Below are 26,330 nucleotides of genomic sequence, written 5' to 3'. Positions count from 1 at the left end.
TCAAGTCTACCTTATGGAAAATGGCATATTGGCTTTGGGTACGGTAAGGATTAATCGAGTACCTAATTCAAAGGTGCCAACTGAAAAAGAATTGAAAAGGCAAGGACGTGGAAGCATGGTCGAAAAAGTTACTAATATCGATGGAGTTCAGTTTGGTATTGTCTCTTGGTTTGACAATAAGGTACTCAACATTCTTTCTACTTACGTGGGAAGCAATCCTGTTTCATCGAAAAACCGATTCAGTAAGAAAGACAAAAAGTATATAGACATCGACTCTCCTAAGGCAGTTGATGTGTACAATTACCATATGGGTGGCGTTGACTTACTGGATTCTTTACTAGGACTTTATAAAATTCAATTGCGTTCAAGAAAGTGGTATAAAAAAATTTTTTTTCATTTGATTGATATGTGCGTGGTTAATTCATGGATTTTATGGCGTCATAAGTCATATCAATACATGGGACTCTTCGACTTCAAGCTTTTAATAGCTGAGCACCTGGTCAAGGCAGGAAAAATAAAGAAGCGCGGACGTCATGCGATGACTCCAACTTCATCCCCGGCTAGAAGCAGGGAAAGTACTCCTTCTACCAGCAGAAGAAAACACTAGAAAATTCCCTTCAATTCTGTTCGGGTGGACAATATTGGGCATTTCCCCACATGGAAAAAGCAATGGCAACTCTGCCAAAACAATTGTTGTTTCCGCTCATACACTTTTTGTGAGAAATGCAATGTATTTCTATGCTATAATGACAAAAGAAACTGTTTGACCAGCTTTCACCTTTGGTCATGCAGTAGAGGGGAAAAACATGCTTGGAAATATTTTCTGACTTTGACCTTGAATATTACAGCACCACGAACACGCAGCACTTTTGACAAACATTCATTTTGAAGCTTAAGGTGTTCTTTATCATGTGCTTTTTTTAAAATCGGTTCATTGGTTTAGAAGCTATGATTTTTGCAATGTAAAATGCCAAAAGGCCCCACTGTGCGTCGTTTAGAATTAACAAAATTGTAAAATCTTTTGGGGTTCTTATAGAATTCAAGCTTACAGCGCACGATATAAATATTGTAGCATTGAGTATTTAAGAGACAAAATTGAGATTTCACTACACAATAATTTGCATAGCCAGGTCGCGAACCAGTTTTTTTTAATTATTTTAAAAAATCTAGAGAATTAAGAACAGAGAACAAAATATATATGGTCAGAGACGCATCCTTTTATGACTTACACAATGAAAAATGTTTTAAAAATATTGAAGCTACATATTAAGAAAATCATCGCTGGTAACTTAAGCCTTTGTATGGATGCTATTTGATGTAGTGCTCCGATCTGTCTAAATCCGTGACATATAGCCCCTACACTATGTAGAAGCTGAGAAGGACCATTGCTGGAAAAAAGTTCCTTTTTTGCAAGGATATAAAAATATAACAGTCTACACTTTTTTTAATCGTACAAATCTACTCCTAAAAAAAGAAGCAGTAAAAAACAAACAATTTTTAAATTAGTCATTTTAAATATGATTTAAAAATTGGTCATTTGGACTTATTATTACAGATGAATTCATAATTTATATTTAATTCAGCCCCAGAAAAATCTACAATTGATAATTTTATCGATTAAAAATATACATCAATACAAGCTTACCTGTCCCAAAACTTTTCCTTTGAGTCCTCAACAAGAAATGGTTTTAGAGGATAACTAATTTCATTACCCATATATGAGTATGAAAGATATAGACATGTAAGTACTGAAGCTTGAAGATCAGATTCCTTAGTTTCTTCTCCATCGACCAGTTCTCGAACTAGCATATACACAAATACAACGTTTGCAGGATTAATAAATGCAACATCCTGAAAATAAAATTGATGTTTTAATGTATGGCCATATGCTTTACAAAATCTTTGATGAACCATAGAAGCAGTACAACGTTCTATTGCAGGTTGCAGAACTCAAAAATACAAATATCAAATGTTCATCCGTCTGTCCGTCTTTATTGTATAGCTCCCATACAAAAGGCAAAGTCACGACTAGCCTTTTCTCAATAACTTTTTATTTTCTAAGTTATTAATGACTGTACCACTCAACAACTACTGGTAGCCATAACAAAGCATGCACATCTACCAAGCAAGGTATACCTATCTACCATTGGAGGATACCTATTACAAAAAAAAAAATTTCTTCAGTTAATCAAATGGAGAAAACCTCGGTAACTGTAATTTGTAAGCTGAATAAAAAGGAAAATACGTAAGTGAAAATCGACGATTAAATCCTTGGATTTAATCGTCCAAAAGGAGACCCTACATACTGTTGATTAATGCCAAAACTAACCAAACCTATACACCGATTGGATGTGATATTGATAAAGATGAAAATGTAGAACAACTAAATCATTCCAAAAATTGGCACTAGTCCAGAAGGTGATCCACTAATTTAGGCTCACCGGCTAAGAGGTGCTGATATTTATAGTTATTGTTAGTCTATCTTTATGAATAGGCTAAATTAAGCATATGACCAGTTTCGTTTTTTAAGAAAACGTGGTCACCTATTTCTATATGTACATACATACATTTCTACATTGTTTAGAAGCCGAGAAAATCAGAACTAAAGTAAAAAAAAAACTTGGTCTTTGACTTCGTTCAACGGAACCTAAAGTATTACGGTCGTGTGCGAAAGGCGTTTTGTTGTCTATTTTTAAATTAATATATTCTATGTCCGTAATAAACGTCATCATTGGACCTCAGAATAAATAATTTAAATATAGTTTTTGCGATTGTTGTTGCGCTTTATTTGTATCTGGTATGACACCTAAGTACTTCGTCAAATCACAATTTAAAGTGATTGCATCCTTTCAGATATTCTACTGTGAACTCATATTCTTCCAAGTCAAGTCTCATTGTAGTTAAGTATTGTAGTTAGTGATGGCAAAAAAATTAATTAATCGATTATTGTATCATATGATTATTTTTTTCCTTGCGACTACTAATCGCGATTAATCGCAAAAAATGAAAGTAATCGATTAATTTAACGATTATTTTTATAGTATTCCTTTTTATGACTTTTTCAATTTCTTATATATTTTATAGAAAAGTAGTAAAGAAAACAGTATTTTTATTGTTATTGTTAAAGTAGGATATACATAGTTGAAAACTATCAACCTAACTATATTTTACAAGCACTGGCAACTAAGGCCTTCGGCTTGGACGAAAACTACATCCATACACTAGCCTGGGATTCGAATCCGAATCCTCGTTGCTCAGCGAGGAAATAAAAGAGTAAAATTTTCCTTTTATATATATTTAAAACATCTGGTTAGAGATTACGACCTATTGAAATTGTAGGCTTCGCCAACTTTTTTCGCTTCATTTAGTTGGCAATGTAATTCCCAACTAGTTTTAGCGTTGAAGACATGGTATGGCTATTGCAATTCTAAAGTTCTTTAGCAAAGTCTGCTGATGATAGAACTTGGTAGTTCTTGAAATAGCTATATAGACAACCTGCTCACCTTTTTGTGTGTTGCCTTTGAAATAATCTTCTTTTGCAAGATTGACCTCGAGCCGGCTAAGTTCGATTTATATTTAAAACATTTTTGCTAGTAAGTACGCCGGGGTTTAAGAACAGAAGTTCAGATAGATGTTCCGTAGTTAATCTGTTTCTTTTTTCGGTTGCAGTGTTTCCCGCTTTTGAGAACAGGCGCTCAGCTGGTACAGATGTACATAGCAAAAAACAGTAGCGTTGTGCAACTGTATTCAATTTTGGGTATACCGAAAGCATTTCTACCTAGGCGTCAATGACGTTGGGTTTCAGGAGCGTTTAGAAAAAAGCTCAGCTCGTCTTCGACGGCGTTTATGTGCCAACGATTTGTGGTAGGCCCATAAGTCAAATTTCACTTCACCACCAACTGAGCCATCACAAACACTGTCTTGGCTTTCATTTGCATGGGCTACAGTTGCCATTTCTTTCCGTATATTTTTCATTACTGAAGCAAAGTCAAGACCATCTTCAAAATGGATTCTCTTGAAGAGGTGGTTCAGCAAAGTTGCTGCAGTCAACAAAAACCGACGATCAAATTGAGCCAGTAAATTTTTTTGAGCTTATTTCTAGTGGTTGTTTTACAGATCTGTTAAGATCACTTCGTGCAAAAATTCACTCACCCAATCGATTTTTGATCGAATAATCGATTATTGAATCCATCAATCGAATATCATTAATCGATTATATTTAATCGCAAGTTGAAACAAAATAATCGATTATTGTGTATCATATGATTAATTTTGCCATCCCTAATTGTATTGGTCTATGGTGGATTTTACTCTAAAGTAATAGAGTGATCTCGTGCATATAGAATTTGACGTTGTGACGGGTTGACGTTATGACGGGTTTAATCCCAAGAAAGCTATTGTCATCATTCTTTAAAAGAAATTTGTCTGGTGAATTGATAAGAGTTATTGCCAGTAGATAATCAAGTAATGCTTCGCGATTCTTCTTCTTTTAATTCTATTTAGCGGAAACCGGACATTAAATCCGCCTGAAAAATATTAAGCTATACATAGTTCAACGAGAATATAATATATTTTTGGTAATAAGATTTTATCGGACAATAGTTATTTGTAATAATTCGTATTAGATTTCTTTTAGATTTAAAACTTTTACTCTTGTGGTCGTATTTGAAATTCAGACAAATGTTCGATTCCGACTTGAGATCGAGTTTCCAATAAAGATTCCTTCGTCGGCTTTTTCAGGAGACAATATATATATATATATTTATTTTCGTTTGGAATATTTATTTGCCGGAGTATTGTCGCATTATTGTCCCAGGTGTGTAATATTGTAATGTTGATTGCCAAAGTTAAATTATTTGGTCTTAATATTAGCGAATCATTTGGTTTGCTGAACGTTTTGAAAAAATCTAGTCCCGAGATTTAATTGAATGGGATGGGCAAGTTTTCATTTACTACATACAAATTGTGTGGAATTATGAATTTATTGTGTTCGAGTTCTATAAGACTTTTGGAAGTAAACTTTTACCGATTTCTGACATAGCAATGTAGCGTTGATTTAATGATCGTTAGTATATTTATTTATTAATTAATATTTGTTGTTGCTCTTCTCTTCCAGAATTTGTTTTATATTTTCAACTGCCTCCATTCGTATTTTTTTTCTATGTTCTGCTAGTTCTTCAATTAGAAGTTTAGAAGGTTTACCTTCTCTGATCTACGCATGTCAATACCGGTTAGGATCTTAAAGGGAGCGATCTTCTTGGTGCCGTATCGTTCATGATTTGCGGAACTTTCCCTACGTATTTATACCATAAAGCTGGATTATCTAAACTCATTTTAGCTATCATTGGAATAACCATCTTGCGAATCCTTTCAACCTGCCCATTTCCTCGCGGTACTCCGGTGGTAATCAATATATGAACGATGTCGTGATCCTCGCAATATTTTTTGAATATGTGCGACTTAAAAGCCGCGCTCCTATCAGATATCAATCGTACTAGGTTCCCAAAATTTGTTGCTTGAACTTCTAAACACCGTATCGCTTCATCTACGCCTATGCTCTCCCTACCGCCCCGCAAATTAAATAAAACCGTTTGCCTCAAAGCGAGACGACTTACTTACTTCATTGTTACCTGGGATGGGAATATTCAAAACAGCATGCTTTAATCAAGTCTCGTAACACAACCATTATGAATCTTGTAAATACAGCAGCTGAATTAGAAATACCGAAAGGAACATACAGGAATTCAAATTGTCCACTCTGAGTAACAAAAAAAGTGTATTTCTGAGAGCTTTCGACTACCGGTATTTGAAAAAATCCGTTGAAAACATATTGGCACCTTGCAACATTTCTAAAACGCTGTCCATATAAGCCATAGGAAAATTATCATGAAGAATCTTTTCGTTTAATTTTCTGTAGTCACAGCATAAACGCTTCTGATCATTCTTTTTCGAGACTACGACAACTGGAGACGCGTACTCAGAAGTATTGATTTTAATTATTGTTTCCATTCTTGAAATTGTTTATCAACGATTTCCTGGTCACAAAAGGCTAAACGTTTCGGGTGCTGATACACAGGTATTTCGTCGGTCATTTTAATTTTCATGCTTACTGGTGCGTTTGCATTTCGTTTTGGTTCAAATGCGAAAGATTTATGTCTTGACTCTTATATTTGTGATGAAGATATTTTCAATCTCTACTTTCCAATATCTGACTCATTTTGTTCTCTCTTTGGCATACTATGGGTGTAACAAACTTCTATATCGTTGCGAATAGCAAACTTAGATCCATTTGCTGTTACATTTATATTGACAGTGTTCAATATCGTTCGACCCAATATAGCATCAGATCTTATGTCCTGATCTGGCTCTACGTGGAATTCTTTGTTCATAACTAAACCGTCCACTTTCACTGGTATTATAAAAGTACCGAAAGTCAAATCCTGTTAAGTGTCTAGCTCCGCCTAATAACGGTTTCGATCCAACCATAATATAAATATTTCTTTGCACAACACATAAACCACCGCCAGTATCTACGAGTTCCTTAAACATAACGTTAGAATATACGATGTCTTTAAGTTCTAACCCTGATGGAGTAAATTCGCTTGACGCCTGTATAACTCAACTTTCATTTTCTACCAAGTCTGTATTTCTCGAGTATTTAATTGGACCTTCTGATTTGCACTGGGCCATTCGATGTCCTACTTTACCACATTTAAAACACTTCTGATCGAACGATTTGGACACTTTCGTCTGATATGTGATGTATTACCGCATCCGATTCTTAAATGTATCAATTATTTTACCCTGATTAATCTTTTCTCCTGATTGACCCTCAAACTTGTTTAACGTCTTGTGTGAACTACGAACTTTCTTATAGTTTTTTATTGGAACTTTATTTACTTGTGAGTCTGGAATGCCCTTTACAAATTATTCTATCAAGCTCTCATCGTCCAAATTCACTGGTTTGGCAATTTCCATTAAAGCATACAAACATTCATGTAAAGTCTCCTCTCTTTTCTGAGATCGTTGCGATAATATTCTGTGAATCTCAGCTGCTGATATTTCGAACAAAATTCTTTGCACAATGCTGTTTTTAATATCTCCCAATTGTGTATACCATGTTGACTTAGAAAAAATGATTTACCTGAAGCAGCTAACAACTGTTTGGTGTATATAGATGTTAGCAACTTGCCCCATTGAACTGTAATAGCACACTCTTCTATCTCTTGTACCCACGAATCAATGTCGGGACTACTCGCGCTACGTCCAGCTTTGCCTCTGCCTCTGCCAACGTTATACGTCTTGACTCGCTCTGTCCAAATATTTCTAGAGAGTTCTATAAGGATTCACTGATCGCCGTTCGTTATCAAACATGCTCGTGCATGTAGTGTCTGCGTCGTAAAAGTATTTGGGCATCAAAACAATTTCATGCAGCATATCTAGCACAGCCTATCTCGCTTGCTCTTACACAATGATGCCGATACAAAAAGTTTTTGCTTTGCTCACTTCTTAGAACCTGATTTGTTTTTTTACTCACGCAGTGTTATATTCATGTTTATTTCCTTAAACAATATTCCGGGCGAGCCCGCAAAAATGTAGCGTTGATTTAATGATCGTTACTTTATTTATTTATGTAGGAATTTATTTATATTTATATGTATATATTTTATTTTATTTTAATCTAAAACTATTTATTTGGATATTTTAATTAAGTTAAGTTAGCAATTAGTTGTCTTTTCTTCTTTTCGTCGTTTCGTCTTTTTGTCTTTCGTCTTTTGGTGTTTCCTCTTTAATGCAACCGTACTCGCTCTTAAGCTCGACTGCCTCGTCTTCCGCTCAATTTGCCCCGCTCAGCAGAGATGCCACACCCAATCCCACAACTCTACCATCCTAGTACGCATTGGCCTCGAATGCATCCTGGTCGTCTATGTCACAGGGAACCCACGGCTTCATATAGGTAACGCAAGTCGTAGTTCGCCTAAGACCCTCGTTGAACAATGTATCTTTGACCACGTCGTATGTATCACTGGCCTTTACCATGGTAATGCGGTACATACCTAAGTATTTGGGCTTCAGCTTCCAACCTCCTCTAAGTTGGGTTCTTTTAACAGCTAGGTCTGCGACGTAAGTGTTAGGTCTTCTTATTTTCATCTTGCATACGAATGATCTGCTGCTTTGATAGATCTCGTAGCTCATCTCTGTTGTCGTTGCCAGCTTTCAAATTCTTGGATCTCAAAAATTTTACGAATCCATCCAACTCTAGTGCACACATACTTTTTATCCATTGTCTTTGCAAACGCATTACAATCGCATACCTAGAAGGTAAACTTGGAACTTACGGAATGCTTCAACTACCGCAAAATCTCTAATTCGTAGCTAGTCAATTTTCTTTCCGCTTCAGTCGTTTTTTTGCTCATGTAGTATACAAGGTGTAGCTCTTTATCGTCAGGTAACTTTTGTAATAAAATTGCTCGAAAGTCATCAATCGACGCGTCTGTGTGTAATTCTGTTTCATACTTGAAGTTAAATATTTGCAAAACAGGTTTCTGCGTTATCAATTCTTTAAGCACATTAAAAGTTTTTAAGTGACTCTCGATGAATATAAATTTTGCATCGTTCTTTAATAAATCGGTAAGAGGCTTGGCTATAATCGAAAAATCTGCAATAAACTTTCGAAAATAACCAACCAGGTCAAGAAATCTTTGGAGCTCCTTTTGATTTATCGGCGTAGGAAATATTTTTACAGCTTTGGTCTTTGCGTTTGAGATACATATCTTCTGATTCTTTAAAGTATGCCCCAAAAATTCTATTTCTCTCTTCAAAAAGCAACATTCCTTTAAATTGATGTAGTCATCACCACATTCTCCACAACGCTTCAAAACATTTCTCAGATTGGAGACGGCTTCTTCTTCACATTTACCACGAATTATAATGTCGACGACGTGACCAGCACGATTCAAATCACGAAAAATTGAATTAACATATGGCATACCCCAAGGGAGTTCCTCAATTTAAAAGGAACTTTGTAAAATTGGTACCGTCTACTGTGTGCAAATGGAAAAATCCCTTCTTTAAATCGATTGTACTGAAAACTGTTGCTTCTCGCAGCCGAACCAATCAATTATCAATCAATCAGAACCAATAGATCTTCAATCAGTGGTAATGGAAAACGGTCTTTTACTATTACCTTGTTTATTCTTCTGTAGTCAATGCACAGCCGGGGAGTGCCATCGCGTTTTTTCACTAATACGACCGGACTGCTGAATTGTTCTTTTATTTCATCTTTCAGCCACTGGTTGACTTGGTCATCGATTATGCACCGTTCAGCGAAAGCGAACCTGCGTGGTCTCGAATAAATTTCGATAAATAAATATCGTCTTTTAATGCAATACGCATTTCAAAAGCTGTCAATCTTAGTTTTTCCGGTTTATAGTTTTTGATAAGTTCGTTTACTTCGCACTGTGCACTTTTCGATGCATTTGAGTCAATGTCAATTTCACCGTTTTAGACCTTAATTCTCATTACCGAACTTATTTCCGTCTCATCATTATATTTTCCGATTTCTAAGCCATTACGATAAATTTTTATTTCAGACAGCTTACAAAAGTCTTCTTCCAAAATTACTTCATCATCTAAGAATTCAGTTGATACTACTAGAAAAACCAAATCAAACTGTTCTTGGCTTTCGAAAAGCCTTCCCGTAAATGAACCGATAGGTAACACTCTCTTTTTATTTCCGAAATCGAATAGAACTTTATTAACTTTAGCGAGCTTAAGTTTTCTCAAACGATTTTAAAATGTTTCGCTTACGAAACAGTAGTATTACGAACGTATGTGTTATTATCAGCCTTTTTATTTGGACAATCTTTTGCTATGTGGCCAAAATTATTGCAACCAAATCACTCTCTTCCTTTACTCTTATTGTCACAATTCTCAGATATATGCCCCTTTTGTCCACAGTTATAGCATTTTATATCAGTTTCCTTGTTTTCGTATTTTATTAAACTTTCTTTTTTGATTTAAACGTTCTTAAACTTATTTTTTTGATTAATCGACTTTTTCCGCATTTTTATACCCTTGCAAAAAGGGTATATTAATTTTGGTCAGAAGTGTGCAACGCATAGAAGGAAGCATCTCCGACCATATAATGTATATATATTCTTGATCACCACAACAAGACGACTTCAACTATCTTACGAAGGATCTTTCGAAAACAGTGACTTTTGTCGATAACTTCGTTACTTTTGACGCGATTGCTTTCAAATTAAACATTTGGGTTTAATATATCTGTTAATGACTGTTCGAATTTGATAAAGATCGGGTCACTATATCATATAGCTCCCATAGAATCGATCGGTGGAAAGCAGTGACTATGATCAATATCTGAGTTTTTTCCTATGCTAAGATTGTAGGCCGTTCTTTCGCAAACATTAGCCTTTTTAGCTAAAACGTTTTTCCACTTTAATGGCTATAGGTAAGAAAACAGTTATCAAAAAAGATGCAAGGGTATACAAACTTTGACGCGGTCGAAGTTAGCCCCGGCCCTCTGGTTTTATTACATTTTAATTTCTCTTTAAACTCTTTTAGGTTATTAGCACTGTACAATATTGCCTTGTGCATACTCAAGTCGTTAATTCCGTCAATCACATACTACATAAGAGCACTGTTCTCTATATTACCCCGTGATGCCATGTCTTTCATTTTCAACAAATATTCTTGAACACTTTCACCATTCTTTATTTTTTGTTCTGACAATAGCTTATGTAACTCAGTGCTATTTATTTTTATTTTAAGCTCATTTAAAAGTGTTTCTTTCAATGTCGACCAATTTTTAATTCCGCGTTCACTCATAATAAACATTTTAGCAAGTCATTTAGCAAGTCCAGCTGTTCTAAAATTCGTTTCGTCGCTCACTACTGACAACATTTCGTCATCTTCGTAATCATTATCTGTGTCAAGGTTAGCTAGCAAATTTCCAACTTGCAAGTTGCGAAATAAATGGGAAGTTAGATTTGACTTATCATGCGATAAACCCAAAACGTTGCAAATAATCACTAAATCGTTATTTGTTAAATTTTTCTCCACATACATAAGACACTTTACTTGTATATAAATCGTTGTGGCAATTAAAATTAAACCCTTCAAACCTTCTTAGTTTTTGGCGATTTGCATGATCGCCTTCTTCTTCGTATATAAACTTGTGAAACAATGTAATATTCGATTTTTTCTCAGTTTTTAGTGCCTCTTGCACATTCCCAAAGACTTCAAGTTTGCTCATAGTTTTTTTTTTTTTTTGTAGCACACACACACACAGATATTACAAGGTATATATGTATATACGCCCTTTGCCACGTCACTACTGTTATCGTCGTGTTATACCACTTCACGTCACTACTGTTAACGTCGTGTTATACCACTTTTCGGTCGTTCGTTGAAAATTTGTTCGTCGTTTCTTTGCCGCCAAATTGTCGTCGTTTGATGCTAACTCTTATTCGTTTTCGCCTCGTTGTTTCTTCTTTTCTATCACTTTAGATTCTACTCTCTCAATGCCATTTCCCACATTAATTGTGTTTGAAGTATTTATATGTTCAAATTTATATGCACTTTCTTTTGTTATTGATAAGTATGTCTGCAGCAGGTTCTAACAACAAGGTAAACCTGTTACTAGGACTAAGATTGAACATTGACAGTTTTAATACAGTTTTAGTTTTAATATTTTAATATATAAATTGCTCCGTAAGGATAGGGCGTTAAGAATTCGTTCATCTTAAATTTGATTCAAGTTTTTTTTTTCAACTGCCATAAGCAAGAAAGTTTCTAAATGCTTTTGCGTCAAACAGCTTCTCAATCTGTTTTTGACATATTTTAACTTGGAAAATGATCTTTCAATGCAAGAAACAGCTACGATATGAGGAAAATTTTTCGGGTCGAGGCACGAGAAATCTGCTGCTAGTTTTCCATGTTCCGTAAACCGTGATTTGATTGCACAAATGGTTTTATCAATAATGACATTGTGAACTTCTACCATAAATTTTTATTGAGGTTCATCGATTGGTTCATCACGGTTTTTCTCACCGGGTAACCTTTTCTTTTTGTGCGGCGTATTTTACTAGGAACCTTGTGTATTAAAACCTAGTAAAAATAAATTAAGTCCTGTGCTACATAATAATTCTTCGCTTTGGAAAACAATGCCTGAAAATCGAGTGTCTTACAGAGCCTGAGAACGACAGGGGCTCCAGCGCACATCGATTTATTATGGCACAAAAATGATTCTTAGTGGGAACCTTGTACGAAGGGCCCTAGTGACTAAAAACTGCTACTCTACTACATGAAATTTCATCAAAAGGGGCCGCCTACCTAGAGGGCCCACCGGGCATTTGCCCGATTTAAAAAAAAAATTTTCGCCTATTTTTCGTTACTAATTAACTTTTTAAATTATCAATTTTTAACAACAGTTCTAGTACCAGCATTGCCAGCATCCTAAAGAACATGTGTAATAAATTTTATATCGATTGCCTAATTTTTGCGACCTGTAGGACTTCCATGAGCTCCAAAAACGCAGTTTTAAGAAAAACGGGTTTGAAAATTTTCGCTGAGGCCCAGCGCGCTTGACACCGCTCCGCCGATACCTTTCGTAGTTTTACACAGTATTCTTGAAATTTTCTTGAAATTTTTACACAGTATTCATGAAATATATATCTATCCGAAAATGCAGGTAGGTATTGCTCTCCGTCTGTAGTCGTGATAAAAAGTGTGCACGGCAGTTTTATGCCCTGCTGTTAATTTATCAATGTATTCTAGTTACACTGCTCTAATAATGTGTAAATTTGCGGATATGGTCTTATAATGTTTGGATACTGTTTCTTGGGATATTGTTCTGTTTTGAGATTTATTTATTTCTATGTTTGTCTATGTTTGTTTATAATATCATCGCATGTAAAACTAAAATTTTGTTTTGTGACCTAAAGATCAGAGAGGTCAATGGTCTCTACGGTCAATCTCTCTGATTTAATCTATAATAGACTACTACCATTGATCTTTTTTATTAGCCAAGCAATTTTTCATTAGAAATTTCTATTTTGTTCAATCCAGTATTTTATGTCAGTGTACTTTAGATTGGTTTAGCAGCTTAGAAAAGGAACATATTTGTTCAAATATTTATAGCGGACGTTGACGATACTATGCGCAGTACGTTCAAGTTTCCCCTACGACACCAGGACAAAGCCTGTTACGCACGAGCCCAAGCAGATAACTGCCCACCTCCCACCCGACCGACCAAGGGTTGCAGCCGTATAACGCACGGCACGAATCGCGTGGACAAATACACAATAGAAAAAACAGACAAACAAATAATGCTATAGCTATCTATTAACTAAATGGGATAGGATAGATGTTTTAAGCATATTAATAGAAAACTCTGAGCCGATTACAGGGAATAGAAGGTTGTAATCAGAGCAGATGACCCTAAAAGGTTCATGCATAGCATAGTTAGAAGAACAACGACTAAGGGATAAAGGTATCAAAGGATGTCTACTCCGTCTACATGGTACCGACAGATTCACCTGAGCTAATAACTCAGGCGAGTCGATATCACCAATTAGGAGCTTGTGCATAAAAATGACACCAAACATAATTCCACGGTTAGTTAGGGACGGAAGGTTAATCAAGAGAAGTCTACTAGAATACGAAGCCAAATTGATATTGCGATCCCAGCTTAAGCCACGAAGAGCAAATAGCAAGAACTGCTTTTGAAAGGATTCAAGTCTAATCTTGCGCGACTCATATTGAGGTGACCAAATGCAAGATCCATACTCTAATCTTTTAATGAAACCCAGAACACTCATGTTAAAATTTAACTTATGGTCCATAAGTACGCCCAAATCATTCATATTATTTAGACGATCTAAAGGACTATTGTTTAGAAAATAAGTGACCAGCTGAGGAGAGTTACAAAAAAAGTCATTACCTTACATTTGGTAGTGTTAAGATTTAGTAGATTAAACTGGCACCAAAATTGAAAGTTTTTAAGATCAGCTTGTAGCCGACTAAATGAATCTGTATCTTTATTTATTTACGACAACTAACACAGCAGTCGACGAAAACGCTTAAGCTAGTGACAGATAGTGATTAATTGAAGAAGATAGCTTAACTTTATACACAACTAAACATCCCCGACCCGGTAGAGATGACTTATCTGCATAAGGTGCCAGCTATGCCCCGATTCACAGCCAATGTGGTCAGGGATGAGTTGCAGCCAATCCAAGTCCAGAATATTTTCAGTGGTTTCGCTGTAGATGATTAAAAATTATAGCGCGAAAAGAAGTAACAGAAAGATGAGGAGAAATAAGGTGAGAGAGGTTGTTAAAAGATTGGCAAAGAACACGAAAAGGTTCGTGAAGAGAGTAGTTAGTCAGACGTCTACTAAGGTGAATAGGAAAAAAGTTTCTGGTCCGACGTGAGGAAACACAAAAATAAAGCGTATCTAGTAAATTAGTAGACTTCGCCGTTGACTAGTTTATGGAGAAAGAGAATGCCAAAAACGAGCCTACGGTTGTAAAGTGAAGGAAAATTAATAAGAAGTCTGTCAGAATACGAAGGTAGGCGAAGACTCGGGTCCTAATTAAGACCGCGTAACGCAAACTTAAGGAATTGCTTCTGTACCGATTCAATACTACGCTGGTGAACGTCATATTGCGGCTTCCACACTGGAGAGCAATTTTCTAGAGTAGGGCGAACTAACGAAGTGTATAAAACCTTTTACATAGGAATCATCAAATTTTTTGGCCGAACGTTTAATGAAGCCAAGAAGGCTGCATGCTCTATTGACAATTGAAGAAATATAAAATTTTTGGGTCAAAAATAACGCCTATGTCTTTGAATGATGGAACACAATCTAACAGAACAGACTTAATAGAGTAATGAGCTAGGAACGGAGACAAACGACTAAAAGTCATAAAAGAACACTTAGAGGCATTAAGGTGTAATTTATTAACGTGGCACCAATCACAGAACGCATTGAGATCTGATTGCAAATACTTTTGGAAAGAAGGATCATTCGATGACTTAGATGACTGCCTTGGGGTACACCTGACGTAACTCAAACAGTTTTAGATATTGAGGAATGAAAAAACACCTTTTGGGTTCTGCCAATAAGACACGACTTTAACCAAGCCAATAGTTTCGAAGAAAAACACATGATGTTAAGTTTCGCGAGAAGCATAGAATGATCAACCGTATCGAAAGCCTTACTAAAGTCAGTATAAATAACATCAGTTTGACACTTTTTACGGAAGCCATGGTGTACAAGGGTAGTCAATTCTTCATGAAGCCATGCTGACAAGGAGAAATAGTGGATCTGGATAGGTGTTGAAGGGAAGACGTAATAATTTTCTCAAACAGCTTAGGTATTGCGGAAAGTTTGGCAACGCCACGGAAGTTAGAAGTCCGATTTGCTACCCTTTTTAAAACGCGGAATAATAAAAGACTCCTTCCAAATATCAGGAAAGCTACAAGTCTCACTCGATATAAAGAATAACCAAGATAAAGGCTTAGATAGGGAAATCGACCACATTTTCAGGATGCAACTAGGTATATTATCAGGACCGGGAACGAAGGAAGGCGTCATAGATGACAAGCTAGTGATAATACAGTCAGTAATACTAGGAAAAAAAATTCAATTTAAATGTGGGATTGAAAAGAGATAGGGTGTGGGAATCGAAACAGTAGTAGAATAAGTCGACTGAAAGAATCTAAATCATTAAGAATCTGAATCATTAATAGCAGTCTGGTCATTAAGTCTGAAGGTGGAAGGTAGTACATTAGCGCTTTTTTTGGAATTAACAAAGTTGTAAAATCTTTTGGGGTTCTTATAAAATTCAACCTTACAGCGAACGATATAATTATTGTAGCATTGACTGTTTAAAAGATTGAGATTTGGCTATACAGTAATTTGCATAGTGAAGTCGCGAACCAGTTTTTTTTAAATATTTTAATATCTCGATTTAATGTTACGGAGATTAGAGAGCCTACGTGTGAACCAGACTGTCGCACTGGAGACGGTAGAGACATTCACAAAAGGAACACATTTAACAAATAGAGAATTAAGAGCAGAGTAGAAAAACTTCACTGCACAATCTATATCGCAGCACTCAAATAGAAATGACCAATCAAAAGAGAAAATAAGGCTGTTTATAAGTAAGACAAAGCTTGACATCGTCAGAATACATAAGCACACGCGAATGAACAATGACTGATGGAAGATCGTTAATGAATAATGTGAAAAGCAGAGGGCCAAGATGACTACCTTGAGGAACACCAGAAGTCACAGGAATGGATTTGGAAAAAGAAGACTTAAAAAGTACCTTCTGTTTTCTATTTTTTAAATATTCTCGAACCCAAGAAAGGAAAAGGGGTGGAAACCGAATGTCGTTTAGCTTAGAAAGTAATAGGGTATGATTAACAGAATCAAAGGCTTTGCTAAAGTCAGTGTATATGACATCAGTTTGTTTACCTTTTTGAACCCCTTGATAATTATAGATGTAAATTCTAAATTGTTAGTGGTTGTATATCTACGTTTCACAAACCCATGTTGGGATGGCGAAATATGCAGAGGAATGATATACGACTCCTTCCAAATAGATGGAAAAGAGGAAGATTCGACAGACAATAGATACAATTTTAAAATGGGTTTACATAATGCGTTTGCACAGAACCTGAGTACACATCCAGGAAGACCATCTGGCCCCGGAGCCTAAACATGTTTAACTAGATTAAGTTCGCTAAGAATAGAACTTTCATTAATCACTGGATTGAAAATGCAATTAGCCTTTTTTAAATGATAAGGATACGGATTTGCTCGATATTCCGTTGAGGAATAAGTTATTTTGAAAAAACTCGCAAACATATCGGCAATTGCCTGATCAGTGCTCACTTTTTTATTTTGAAAAGACGAAAAAGATGGGTGCACAGAGGTCTTACGTTTAGAATTAACAAAATTATAAAATTGTTTAGGGTCAGAAGAAAACTGATGCTTACAACTCTGAAGATAATTCGTATAGCATTATGTATTAAGCATCATGAATTTTGAACGAGCGACTGTATACAGAGCATAATCTGATGAACGACGTGTTTTTTGAAACTTCTTATAATATCGTGTCTTCACATTTTTCAAATTGGATAACTCACGAGAGAACCAGGGAGGTTTTGTCAAACCGCTCCAGCCTACCAAAAGGCACACAAATATCAAAGATTGAATTCAGAGTATCATAAAAAAAACTAACAGCTGAGTTCATTTCTCTACAATTGAACAGATAAGACCAATCGGTAGTAGTAATGTTTTCATTAAGGCTGGCAAAGTCAGTCTTACGAATGCACCTAGTTAGAGGTAACTCATTTGAACCAAGTAATGGTGAAAGAAAGGACAGATTAATTTTTAAATTTAATGTAGAATGAAATTTGTCTTCGGGAAGAACAAATGGTTCGATCCTAGAAAAGTCCATTTCGGGACAATAATTGCTATTTTCCAAGTCCGCACGTATCTCAGCGATGCAATAACTGGGTTTGAAGAGGCTGCCAGCATGTTGAAAAGGTCTTTATTTTGTCTAACACGGGAAATTTGTAATGTATTAGTGTATCTTAACTTTTTGCAGTCCTTGTTATACCATACACCCATAGGGTGAAATGGTATATTAAAGTCGCCAAAATGTATGTAACAGGCAGAAGGAAGCATCTCCGACCCCACAAGGTATATATATTCTTGATCAGGATCAACAACCGAGTCGATCTAGCCATGTCCGTCTGTCCGTCCGTCTGTCCGTCCGTCCGTCTGTCCGTCCGTCTGTCCGTCTGTCCGTCTGTCCGTCCGTCCGTCTGTCCGTCTGTCCGTATGAACACCTAGATCTCGGAGACTGTAAGAGCTAGAGCCACCAAATTTGGTATGTAGACTCGTGTAGTATGTAGAGTGATCAAGTTTATTTCAAATTTTTGCCACGCCCCTTTCCGCCCCCGCAATTTAAAAAAAGCGTTTATCTCAAAAACTATTCCAGCTAGAGACACCATATTTGGTATGTATATATTCGCTTAGTAAATGCACACATTTTGTACGTATAAAAATTTTGCCACGCCCTTTTCCGCCCCCGTAATTTGAAAAACTTGATTATCTCCCGTATTTTTTTACCTTATGCAATCAAATTTGGCACACCTTAATTTAATACTAATATCTAGCAAAATACCAAATTTGATCAAAATCGGACAAAAAACAGTCGAGTTATGCATATAAACGTTTTTCCATAAGGCCGGAGTTGTCCGTTGGCTGGTGGGGGCGCTAGGGTTCTCGTATGATTGAGTGAGCGAGATACTAAGATATGCTTGTAAAAAGCATGTGAAAATGCATTTGTTTAATAAAGTTGAAATAATTGCTTTACTGGTGTATGGTATACCTTAGTCGGCGAGATGACTTACTTACTTCATTTTTTTTACATTCCTGTTCTTCTTCGTATTGCTCTTCAATTGGTAAACACTGATATTCTATTAAATCCTTTCCGTGAGCCAAAATCCTATAGACCGTTGGGGTAAGTATTTTTTGCGGATACAATTCAGTCAAAACGTAAGCAGGTTTTCAAGTATATTCGAAAAATTTTTCACCATATACCATTTCCTTGCAACAGCCAACCTATTAATGATCTCTTGACTAACATCTGTTATTAATGATGTCATTTTATCATTTTCAAAAATTCTCCTTGAAGTATTTCCATCATTCGTATTTGGGCAGTCAACTTTCAGTCCCAGCTTCCGAGAGAATTCAGCTTGAGTAATCTCCTTCCTTCTCTATATATCGTAACGAAGTGTATTATCCGTTTTTGTTTCTCTGAGGAAGTGTTCAAGCTACCTTCCGAGTAAAATTCATACACTTTATTTATTTATTTATATATTTATTCACGTCAACTAACCAGCAATCGACGAAAAAGCTTAAGCTAAGATGCTGATAACAAATTAATTGAAGAAGGTAGCTTAGATTTATACACAACCAAGGTGCCAGTTATGCCCTGATTCACAGCCAATGTGGTCAGAGATAAATTGCAAGCAAATAAAGTCCAAAACAAATTCAGCAATTTCGTTGTAGATGATTGAAAGGTATAGCGCGATGAGAAGTGGCAGAAAGATGAGGAGAGATAAGGCGAGAAAGGTTGTTAAAAGAGTGGCAAAAACACGAAAAGGTTCGTGAAGAGAGTAGTTAGTCAGACATCAACTAGGTGAATAGGAAAAAAGTTTCTGGTCCGACGCGAGGGAACACAGAAATATAGCGTATCTAGTAAATTATAAGAAATACTTTACCGTTGACTAGTTTATGGAGAAAGAGAATGCCAAATACAAGCCTACGGTTGTAAAGTGAGGGAAGATTAATAAGAAGAAGGTCAGAAAAGGAAGGTTGGCGAAGACTCGGGTCCCAATTAAGACCGCGTAACGCGAACTTGAGGAATCGCTTCTGAACCGATTCAATACTACGCTGGTGAACATCATATTGAGGGTTCCACACTGGCGAGCAATATTCTAGAGTAGGTCGAACTAACGAAGTGTGTAAAACCTTTGTTACATAGGGATCATCAGCCAAGAAGGCTGCATGCTCTATTGACAATTGAAGAAATATGAACATTAAATGAAAGTTTTGGGTCAAACATTGAACGATGGTACACAATCTAACATAACACACTTAATAGAGTAATGAGCTAGGAACGGAGACAAACGACTGAAAGTCATCAAAGAACACTTAGAGGCATTAAGGAGTAATCTATTAACGTGGCACCAATCACAGAACGCATCGAGATCTGATTGCAAGTACTGTTGGAAAGAAGAATCATTATAAGAATAACAAATCTTGACGTCATCCGCAAACATGAGCACACGTGAATGAGCCAAGGCCAAGGGCAAATCATTAATAAACTGGGTAAATAACAGTGGGCCCAGATGACTGCCTTGGGAGGACACCTGAGGTAACTCGAACAGTTTTAGATATTGAGGAACGAAAAGCCACTTTTTAGGTTCTGCCAATAAGATACGATTTTAACCAAGCCAACAGTTTCGAGGAAAAGACCATAATGTTAAGTTTTGTAAGAATAATTGAATGATCAACCATATCGAAAATCGGTATAAATAACATCAATTTGACACTTCTTACGGAAGCCGTGGTGTAAAAGAGGGTAGTCAATTCTAAAAGGTTGGTAAGCAACGAACGACCTTTCATGAAGCCATGCTGACAAGGAGAAATAGTGCATCTGGATAGCTGTTGAAGGGAAGACGTAATAAGTTTTTCAAACAGCTTAGGTTTTGCGGAAAGTTTGGCAATGCCACGGAAGTAAGACATATCAGATTTGTTGCCCATTTTAAAAAGCGGAATAATAAAAGACTCCTTCCGAACATCAGGAAAGTAAAAGTCTCACTCAATATAAAGAATAACCGAGATAAAGGCTTAGATTAAATTGAACACAATTTAAGTATGCAACTAGGTATATTTTCAGGCCCAGATACGAAGGAAGACTTCATAGATGATAGGCTAAAAACAATAGAGTCTTCAGTAATACTAGGAAAAAACATACAATTTAAATGTGGGATTGCGAAAGGATTGGATGTGAGACCCGAAGCAGTAGTAAAATAAGTCGACTGAAAGAATTAAGCAAACAGATATGCAATATCTGAATCATTAAAAGCAGTCTGGTCATTAAGTCTGCAGGTGGAAGGTAGTAAATTAGAGCGTTGTTTAGAATTAACAAAGTTGTAAAATCTTTTGGGGTTCTTATAATATTCAACCTTACAGCGCACGATATAATTGTTGTAGCATTGAGTATTTAAGAGACAAAATTGAGACCTCGCTACACAATAATTTGCACAGTGAAGTCGCGAACCAGTTTTTTTAAATCTTTTAAAATATATCGATTTAATGTTACGGAGATTAGACAGCCTACGTGTGAGCCAGACCTGCGCACTGGAGACGGTAGAGACATTCACATAAGGAACGCATTTATCAATTAGAGAATTAAGAGCAGAGTAGAAAAAATTCACTGCACAATCTATATCACAGCACTCAAATAGAAATGACCAATCAAAAGAGAAAATAAGGTTGTTAAGATGATTGAAATTCGTTTTACGAAAACATCTACGACGAGAAACTGAGATGTTTTTAAATGAATGAGTAACGGAATTGTAAGAAATAATAACTTTAATGGTAGAGTGATAAGGATCTTCAGGTTTCACAAGGGGCTGTGTTTGAGATACACAACTAACAGTGGAATCCGAGACAAAAACAAGATCGAGGATTCTTTTAGAAAAGTTAAGTAAAGAATTCAACTGATAAAGCGAATATTCAAATAGGCTATCAAGAAAAACATGTTGAGATGAAGGAATTAAGAAAGATAGATTGTCATCAACCAGCCAAGAAATATTAGGCAAGTTAAAATCACCTAAAACTATAAAGAAATCACGATCTTTAATATCAGAAGCTGGAGGAATATATGAACAAGAAATATGTGAGCTAAAATTGAAACATGTAACTTCAACGCAAATAAACTCAACACCTAAGGGCAGATCAATCGGCACAACACTTGTACATAGATTCGAGTTAACAGCAATGAGTACTCCACCGCCACGATGACCAACACGATCAAGCCTATAAGAAATAAAGTTATTAGAAAGAATTTCATTATCCAAAACAGAGAAGTTAAGCCAAGTTTCAGAGAAAGCTAATATGTCAGCCGAAAAGGTTTGTCTATCACAGAATTGGTTCGAGAGCTTGGTAAGAAGTCCTCTCACATTTTAATAATGAATGCAAAGACTAGACATTATTAGGCGAAGATAAAATCAAGCTGCTGGCTGGCGCAAGATTGGCAAGTCCAGCGCATTCATCCAAGTTCAGGCTTAGACAAGACAAACCAGAAAATTTGTCATAGTCGCGGCCGTTCAGGCCAGCACATTTTTAATGCAGAGCCAACAAGATATTGCTCCATACTGATCATCAAAACGATCGGAATGCTTGCAAGTAGATAGACAACAAGCCATTGAAAAGCCAAAAAAAAAACAAAAGGCAAAAATATATAAAAATGTAGAAAATTTAAAAACACAGCACTAAGGTAATTATCGATAAAAAATCAATAAATACAAATAAAACAAAGAGACAGCTAGAGTACACAGCACAAGAATGAGTGCAAGAACAGTTTTATAACTGTTAACTATAAGCTTATGCCCAGCTTTGAGAGGCGGTGTTACAAAAGTAATTACGCGGGAGAGAAGTTGATCACAAGCACCAAGAAGAGAGAACAACAAAAATAATTAATAAAACCAGAGGGCCGGGGCTAACTTCGACCGCGTCAAAGTTTGTATACCTATGCAACTTTTTTGGTAACTTTCGTTACCTATGACCATCAAAAAGGGAAAATTTTTAAATTTTTTAAAAAGGCTAAAGATTGCGAAAGAGCGTCTTACAATCTTAGCATGGGAAATAACTAAGATATTGATTAAAGTCACTGTTTTCCACCGATCGTTGCTATGGGAGCTATATGATATAGTTACCCGATCTTTATCAAATTTGGCACAGTTGCTTATAGGCGCAATCTCTAATATTAAGTTTCACGACAATAGCTCAGAAAATAACGAAGTTATTGAGAAAAGTCACTGCTCGAGACTTTGGCGGTATGGTAGCTATATGATATAGTGGTCCGATCCGGCTGAGTCCAAGATATACAATTCATATACTTTTCAGATAAAACCAAAAAATCCATTGTTGATCGATTGTTGAAATCGCCCAGTATTCAGTTTTAAAGTTGAGAATTTTTTTTAAAAGTTATCATTTATTTCCATTCACTAAAAATGTCTCAACTTTGGGCGCCTCTAGCACCCATGAATCTCAACCGATTTCAACAATTTTTTGGATTGATAATTTCTAAAGGATTCACTATCGATTGAATATATCATGAAAAATTTGATTTTTCCAACGCTATCCGAGCAGAGTCCCAACTGTGCGTCGTACTGATCAAGAATATATATGCTTTTTATGGTCGGACATGCTTCCTTTCATGCGTTTTCTGACTAAAATTAATATACCCTATTTGCAAGGATATTCGCTGGTAATGACAAAGCGTTTATTTCCAAACAACTTTTATTTTCATTTTTGTTTTTTGGCCAATTTTTAACTAATTTCAAATTATAAAACGAAAATAAAAAAAAACATAGAAAAACGACCAGCTCATTTATATTTAAAATTTTTGTAAAAAATTGGAAAACCTAACTATATTTTACAAGCACTGACGACTAAGGCCTTCGGCTTAGACGAAAACTACATCCATACACTAGCCTGGGAGTCGAACCCGTATCCTGGTTGTCCAGTTGACTAAATGAGTAGGCCACTTAGAGAACTCATCTACCGAGGACTGCGTCCTCTTTTAAAAAAAAAGAATTATCCTTTGGCATGATCCAAATACTTCCGAGACGTCTAAGGCAGCCTACCCTATGCCCTACAAAAGTCTAAACTTAAAAAAAATAAAGTTTTCTACGTTTCGCGGATAAAGGATATATATTTATAATCACTGTTTCAAATGAATATGTTTGATAACATTGTATTGGTCGTCGTGGTGGCGGTGTACTCATTTTTGTAATTAATTTGCCCTTACGTGTTTTATTTATTTATTTTAGAATTCTTATATTTCTCCTGCTTCTGATGTTTTTTCACCTACAAGCACCATGCCGCTGCTCTGCAAACCATTTTTTGTCGTCTTAAAAATCGTGATTTTCTTTTAGTCTTAGGTGATAATTATCTCTCTCACTTAATTTCTTCGTATCAAAGTGTTTTTCTTGGCAGTATACTTGAATGCCCTTTATATCAGTCAAACTTTTTCTTAACTTTTCTAATAGATTCATATTCTTTGTTATGAAACACACAGCAATTTGTGAAGCCAAAGAATACTTACCACCCCACCTTTGAAGGTATCCTATTTTAGAATTATGTTACTGATTCAATGAATAACATTATAATTTCTTGTCGTAGATGTTTTCGTAAAACAAATTTTAATCACCTTAACAACATTATTCATTGGTCATTTTTATTTAATCATACTCTGTTGGAGATAAATTCAAGTCTTAATTTTCTAAGGCCATCGAAGTGACCTCTGGAGTACCTTATGCAGTCATTTGGGTCCATTGCCATCTATAATGTTAAGCTTTACCTCAGTTATAGAGACATATCGTCTTCTTGCCTCATTCAAGCCTATATTAATAACCTGCAGAGTTGGTGTGGAAGCAACCTATTACTTATTATCTTACAATTAGAGCGGTTAAATATTATCAATGACTTAGATGTTCTTATGGACCATAAATAACCCTTTGATTCTCATATTTCCACTACTGTTAGTAAAGCTATGAGTGTTCTTGGGTTTCTAAACCAATGGTCAAAACAATTTGACGGTTTTTACACAAAAATTCTGTTTACTTCATGGGACTTATCCCATTTGGGACGCATCAAAGTAAAATTGAATCATTTCAAAAGCAAATTCAGCTTTTTGCAGGTCTAAATTGGGATCGCAATTAATTTGACATCGTACTCCAGTAGGAGTTCCTTTTCTAATTAATACATAAACCGTTAGATTCAATGCGATTTTTCTTCGTATAACGAAAGACTGCATTATTTCTAGTTTATTTTCTAAGAAGTCCTCCTTTGTACCTTTGCCTGTTAACCTAGTTGCATTCTTAAAATGATCGTTTTCTCTATCTAAACCTTTATCACAGTTATTCCACATAATCTTTCTGCAATATATCAACGCTCTCGAGGAAGACGGCATGTTTTTTTTAAGCTCCCGCGTTTTAACTGATTTTATAATTTTTTATTTTGTTTTATCGGCATCGCGATCGAAAATTATATTATAATATTAAATCTAACTTGCACCATATCACTCGTTTGCGTTTTTGTGTGTTTGTGTTAATAATTTTAAACAACTTTAATTCTGTTTATAACCTTTGTTGGTTTTTTTTTTCTTTCTCTCTTTCCCACCTTAATCACCTTTTTTTTTTTCTTGCAAATCAACGCTCATTTGTTGTTGTCTTGCAATTTCTGTCAGTTCTTGTTGCAGTATTTTTGTTATTGTGATTTCTAGCTCCCGCGCTCGCGCTCTTCTACTTTTTTTTTCTCTCGTTTTCGTTTCACTCGTCGCCGTTATTTGCGCTCATACTGCAGTCTGTTGTGTGTCTGTAATTTAGACTCTATAACACTTAGTCAGTGCTCTCTTTCTCCTTTAACCCTTATGCACCCTCAATATCTCGCTTTTTTATTATTTCTGGACCTCAGAGTGAGTTATATATTTTAATACCAATACATTTCCCATTTTTATTTGTTTGGTTACTAATTCATCTTATTAACTCATAATGCCTGTCTGTTCGGTTAAAAACTGTTTGCAGCCCGTCCCAGTGGTTGTGTAAAACTTCACTACATGTTAAGTGCGCCGGCTTTACATGCAGGGTAAAGGATCTTTTAGATTAAAAAAAGGGTCTCAAATCGGGATGTGAGTCATGCCGGATCGTGGAAGATGAAATGGAACTTTTCATGCGGCAAACAAAGGATAACCTGATGAGTCTGTCCGCCAGTTTTCTTAAACTCTCGCAAGAGATGAAATGGAACTTTTCATGCGGCAAACAAAGGATAACCTGATGAGTCTGTCCGCCAGTTTTCTTAAACTCTCGCAAGAGTTTAAAGCTGTCTAGTCTCAGTTTAGTAGTTTAACGCTACTGACTGAGTCTCGAAAGCGTAAGAAGGCAGGAGAACAGACTTCTGATTTGTCCTTGTGTTTGCCGGTCTCCACATCTATATCGGTTCCGACCCCTTCTCAACCAATGCAAACTCCAATTCCGCAGACGATGTCTGTAGTGTCCGTTTTGTCTGGGCAAGAATCTACACCCATGGATTTTGCCGATAGGGATTCTAGTGATAGTAGTGCCGGAATGCCACTTGTTGCAACTGATGCTACAATTAATGCGGTAGCTGATGCAATACCTGCAATGCCTAAACCATTGGTGGGAGTGCCACCTAAAAAACACATTTTTGTTTCGAGACTTCTCCCTGATGCTACATCGGATGATGTCATGGCCCACATTCGGGCTAAACTGAATGTCTCTAATATATCCATAAAAAAATTCAAATTTTCATATTCTAGAGAAATTACATATTTTAAAATCAGTGTTCCAATTGAGTTCTTTGACTGTATCTGCAGTTCTCGCTTCTGGACGAAAAGCTTAATTGTGAATGACTTTACATCCATTGGACTAATTTATACACTTGTACGGATATGAATTCCGCCATT

The 26,330-nt window shown here is 36.0% G+C and overlaps 1 protein-coding gene across 4 annotated transcripts in view; it reads right to left on the bottom strand.

The window, feature by feature from the left end:
* Window positions 1–26,330, bottom strand: part of LOC111519631 (cyclin-dependent kinase 5 activator 1) — a 59,689-nt gene that overhangs the window by 16,061 nt on the left and 17,298 nt on the right. For 2 of the 4 annotated variants that reach the window (XM_023181288.2, XM_047012525.1), the window contains exon 4: window positions 1,646–1,851. The exons of 1 other annotated variant lie outside the window; for it this stretch is intronic. In XM_023181288.2, the coding sequence (XP_023037056.1) occupies window positions 1,646–1,851 (206 nt within the window). Of the gene's footprint in view, window positions 1–1,645; window positions 1,852–2,563; window positions 2,800–26,330 lie in introns of those variants that run through there. One more of the 4 variants, XM_047012527.1, reaches the window with a different exon arrangement.

Source organism: Drosophila willistoni, unplaced genomic scaffold (genome assembly GCF_018902025.1).
Source record: "Drosophila willistoni isolate 14030-0811.24 unplaced genomic scaffold, UCI_dwil_1.1 Seg169, whole genome shotgun sequence".
Lineage (NCBI taxonomy): Eukaryota > Metazoa > Arthropoda > Insecta > Diptera > Drosophilidae > Drosophila > Drosophila willistoni.
Note: the sequence above shows the minus strand (reverse complement) of the source record. Positions and strands in the feature narration are given on the sequence as shown.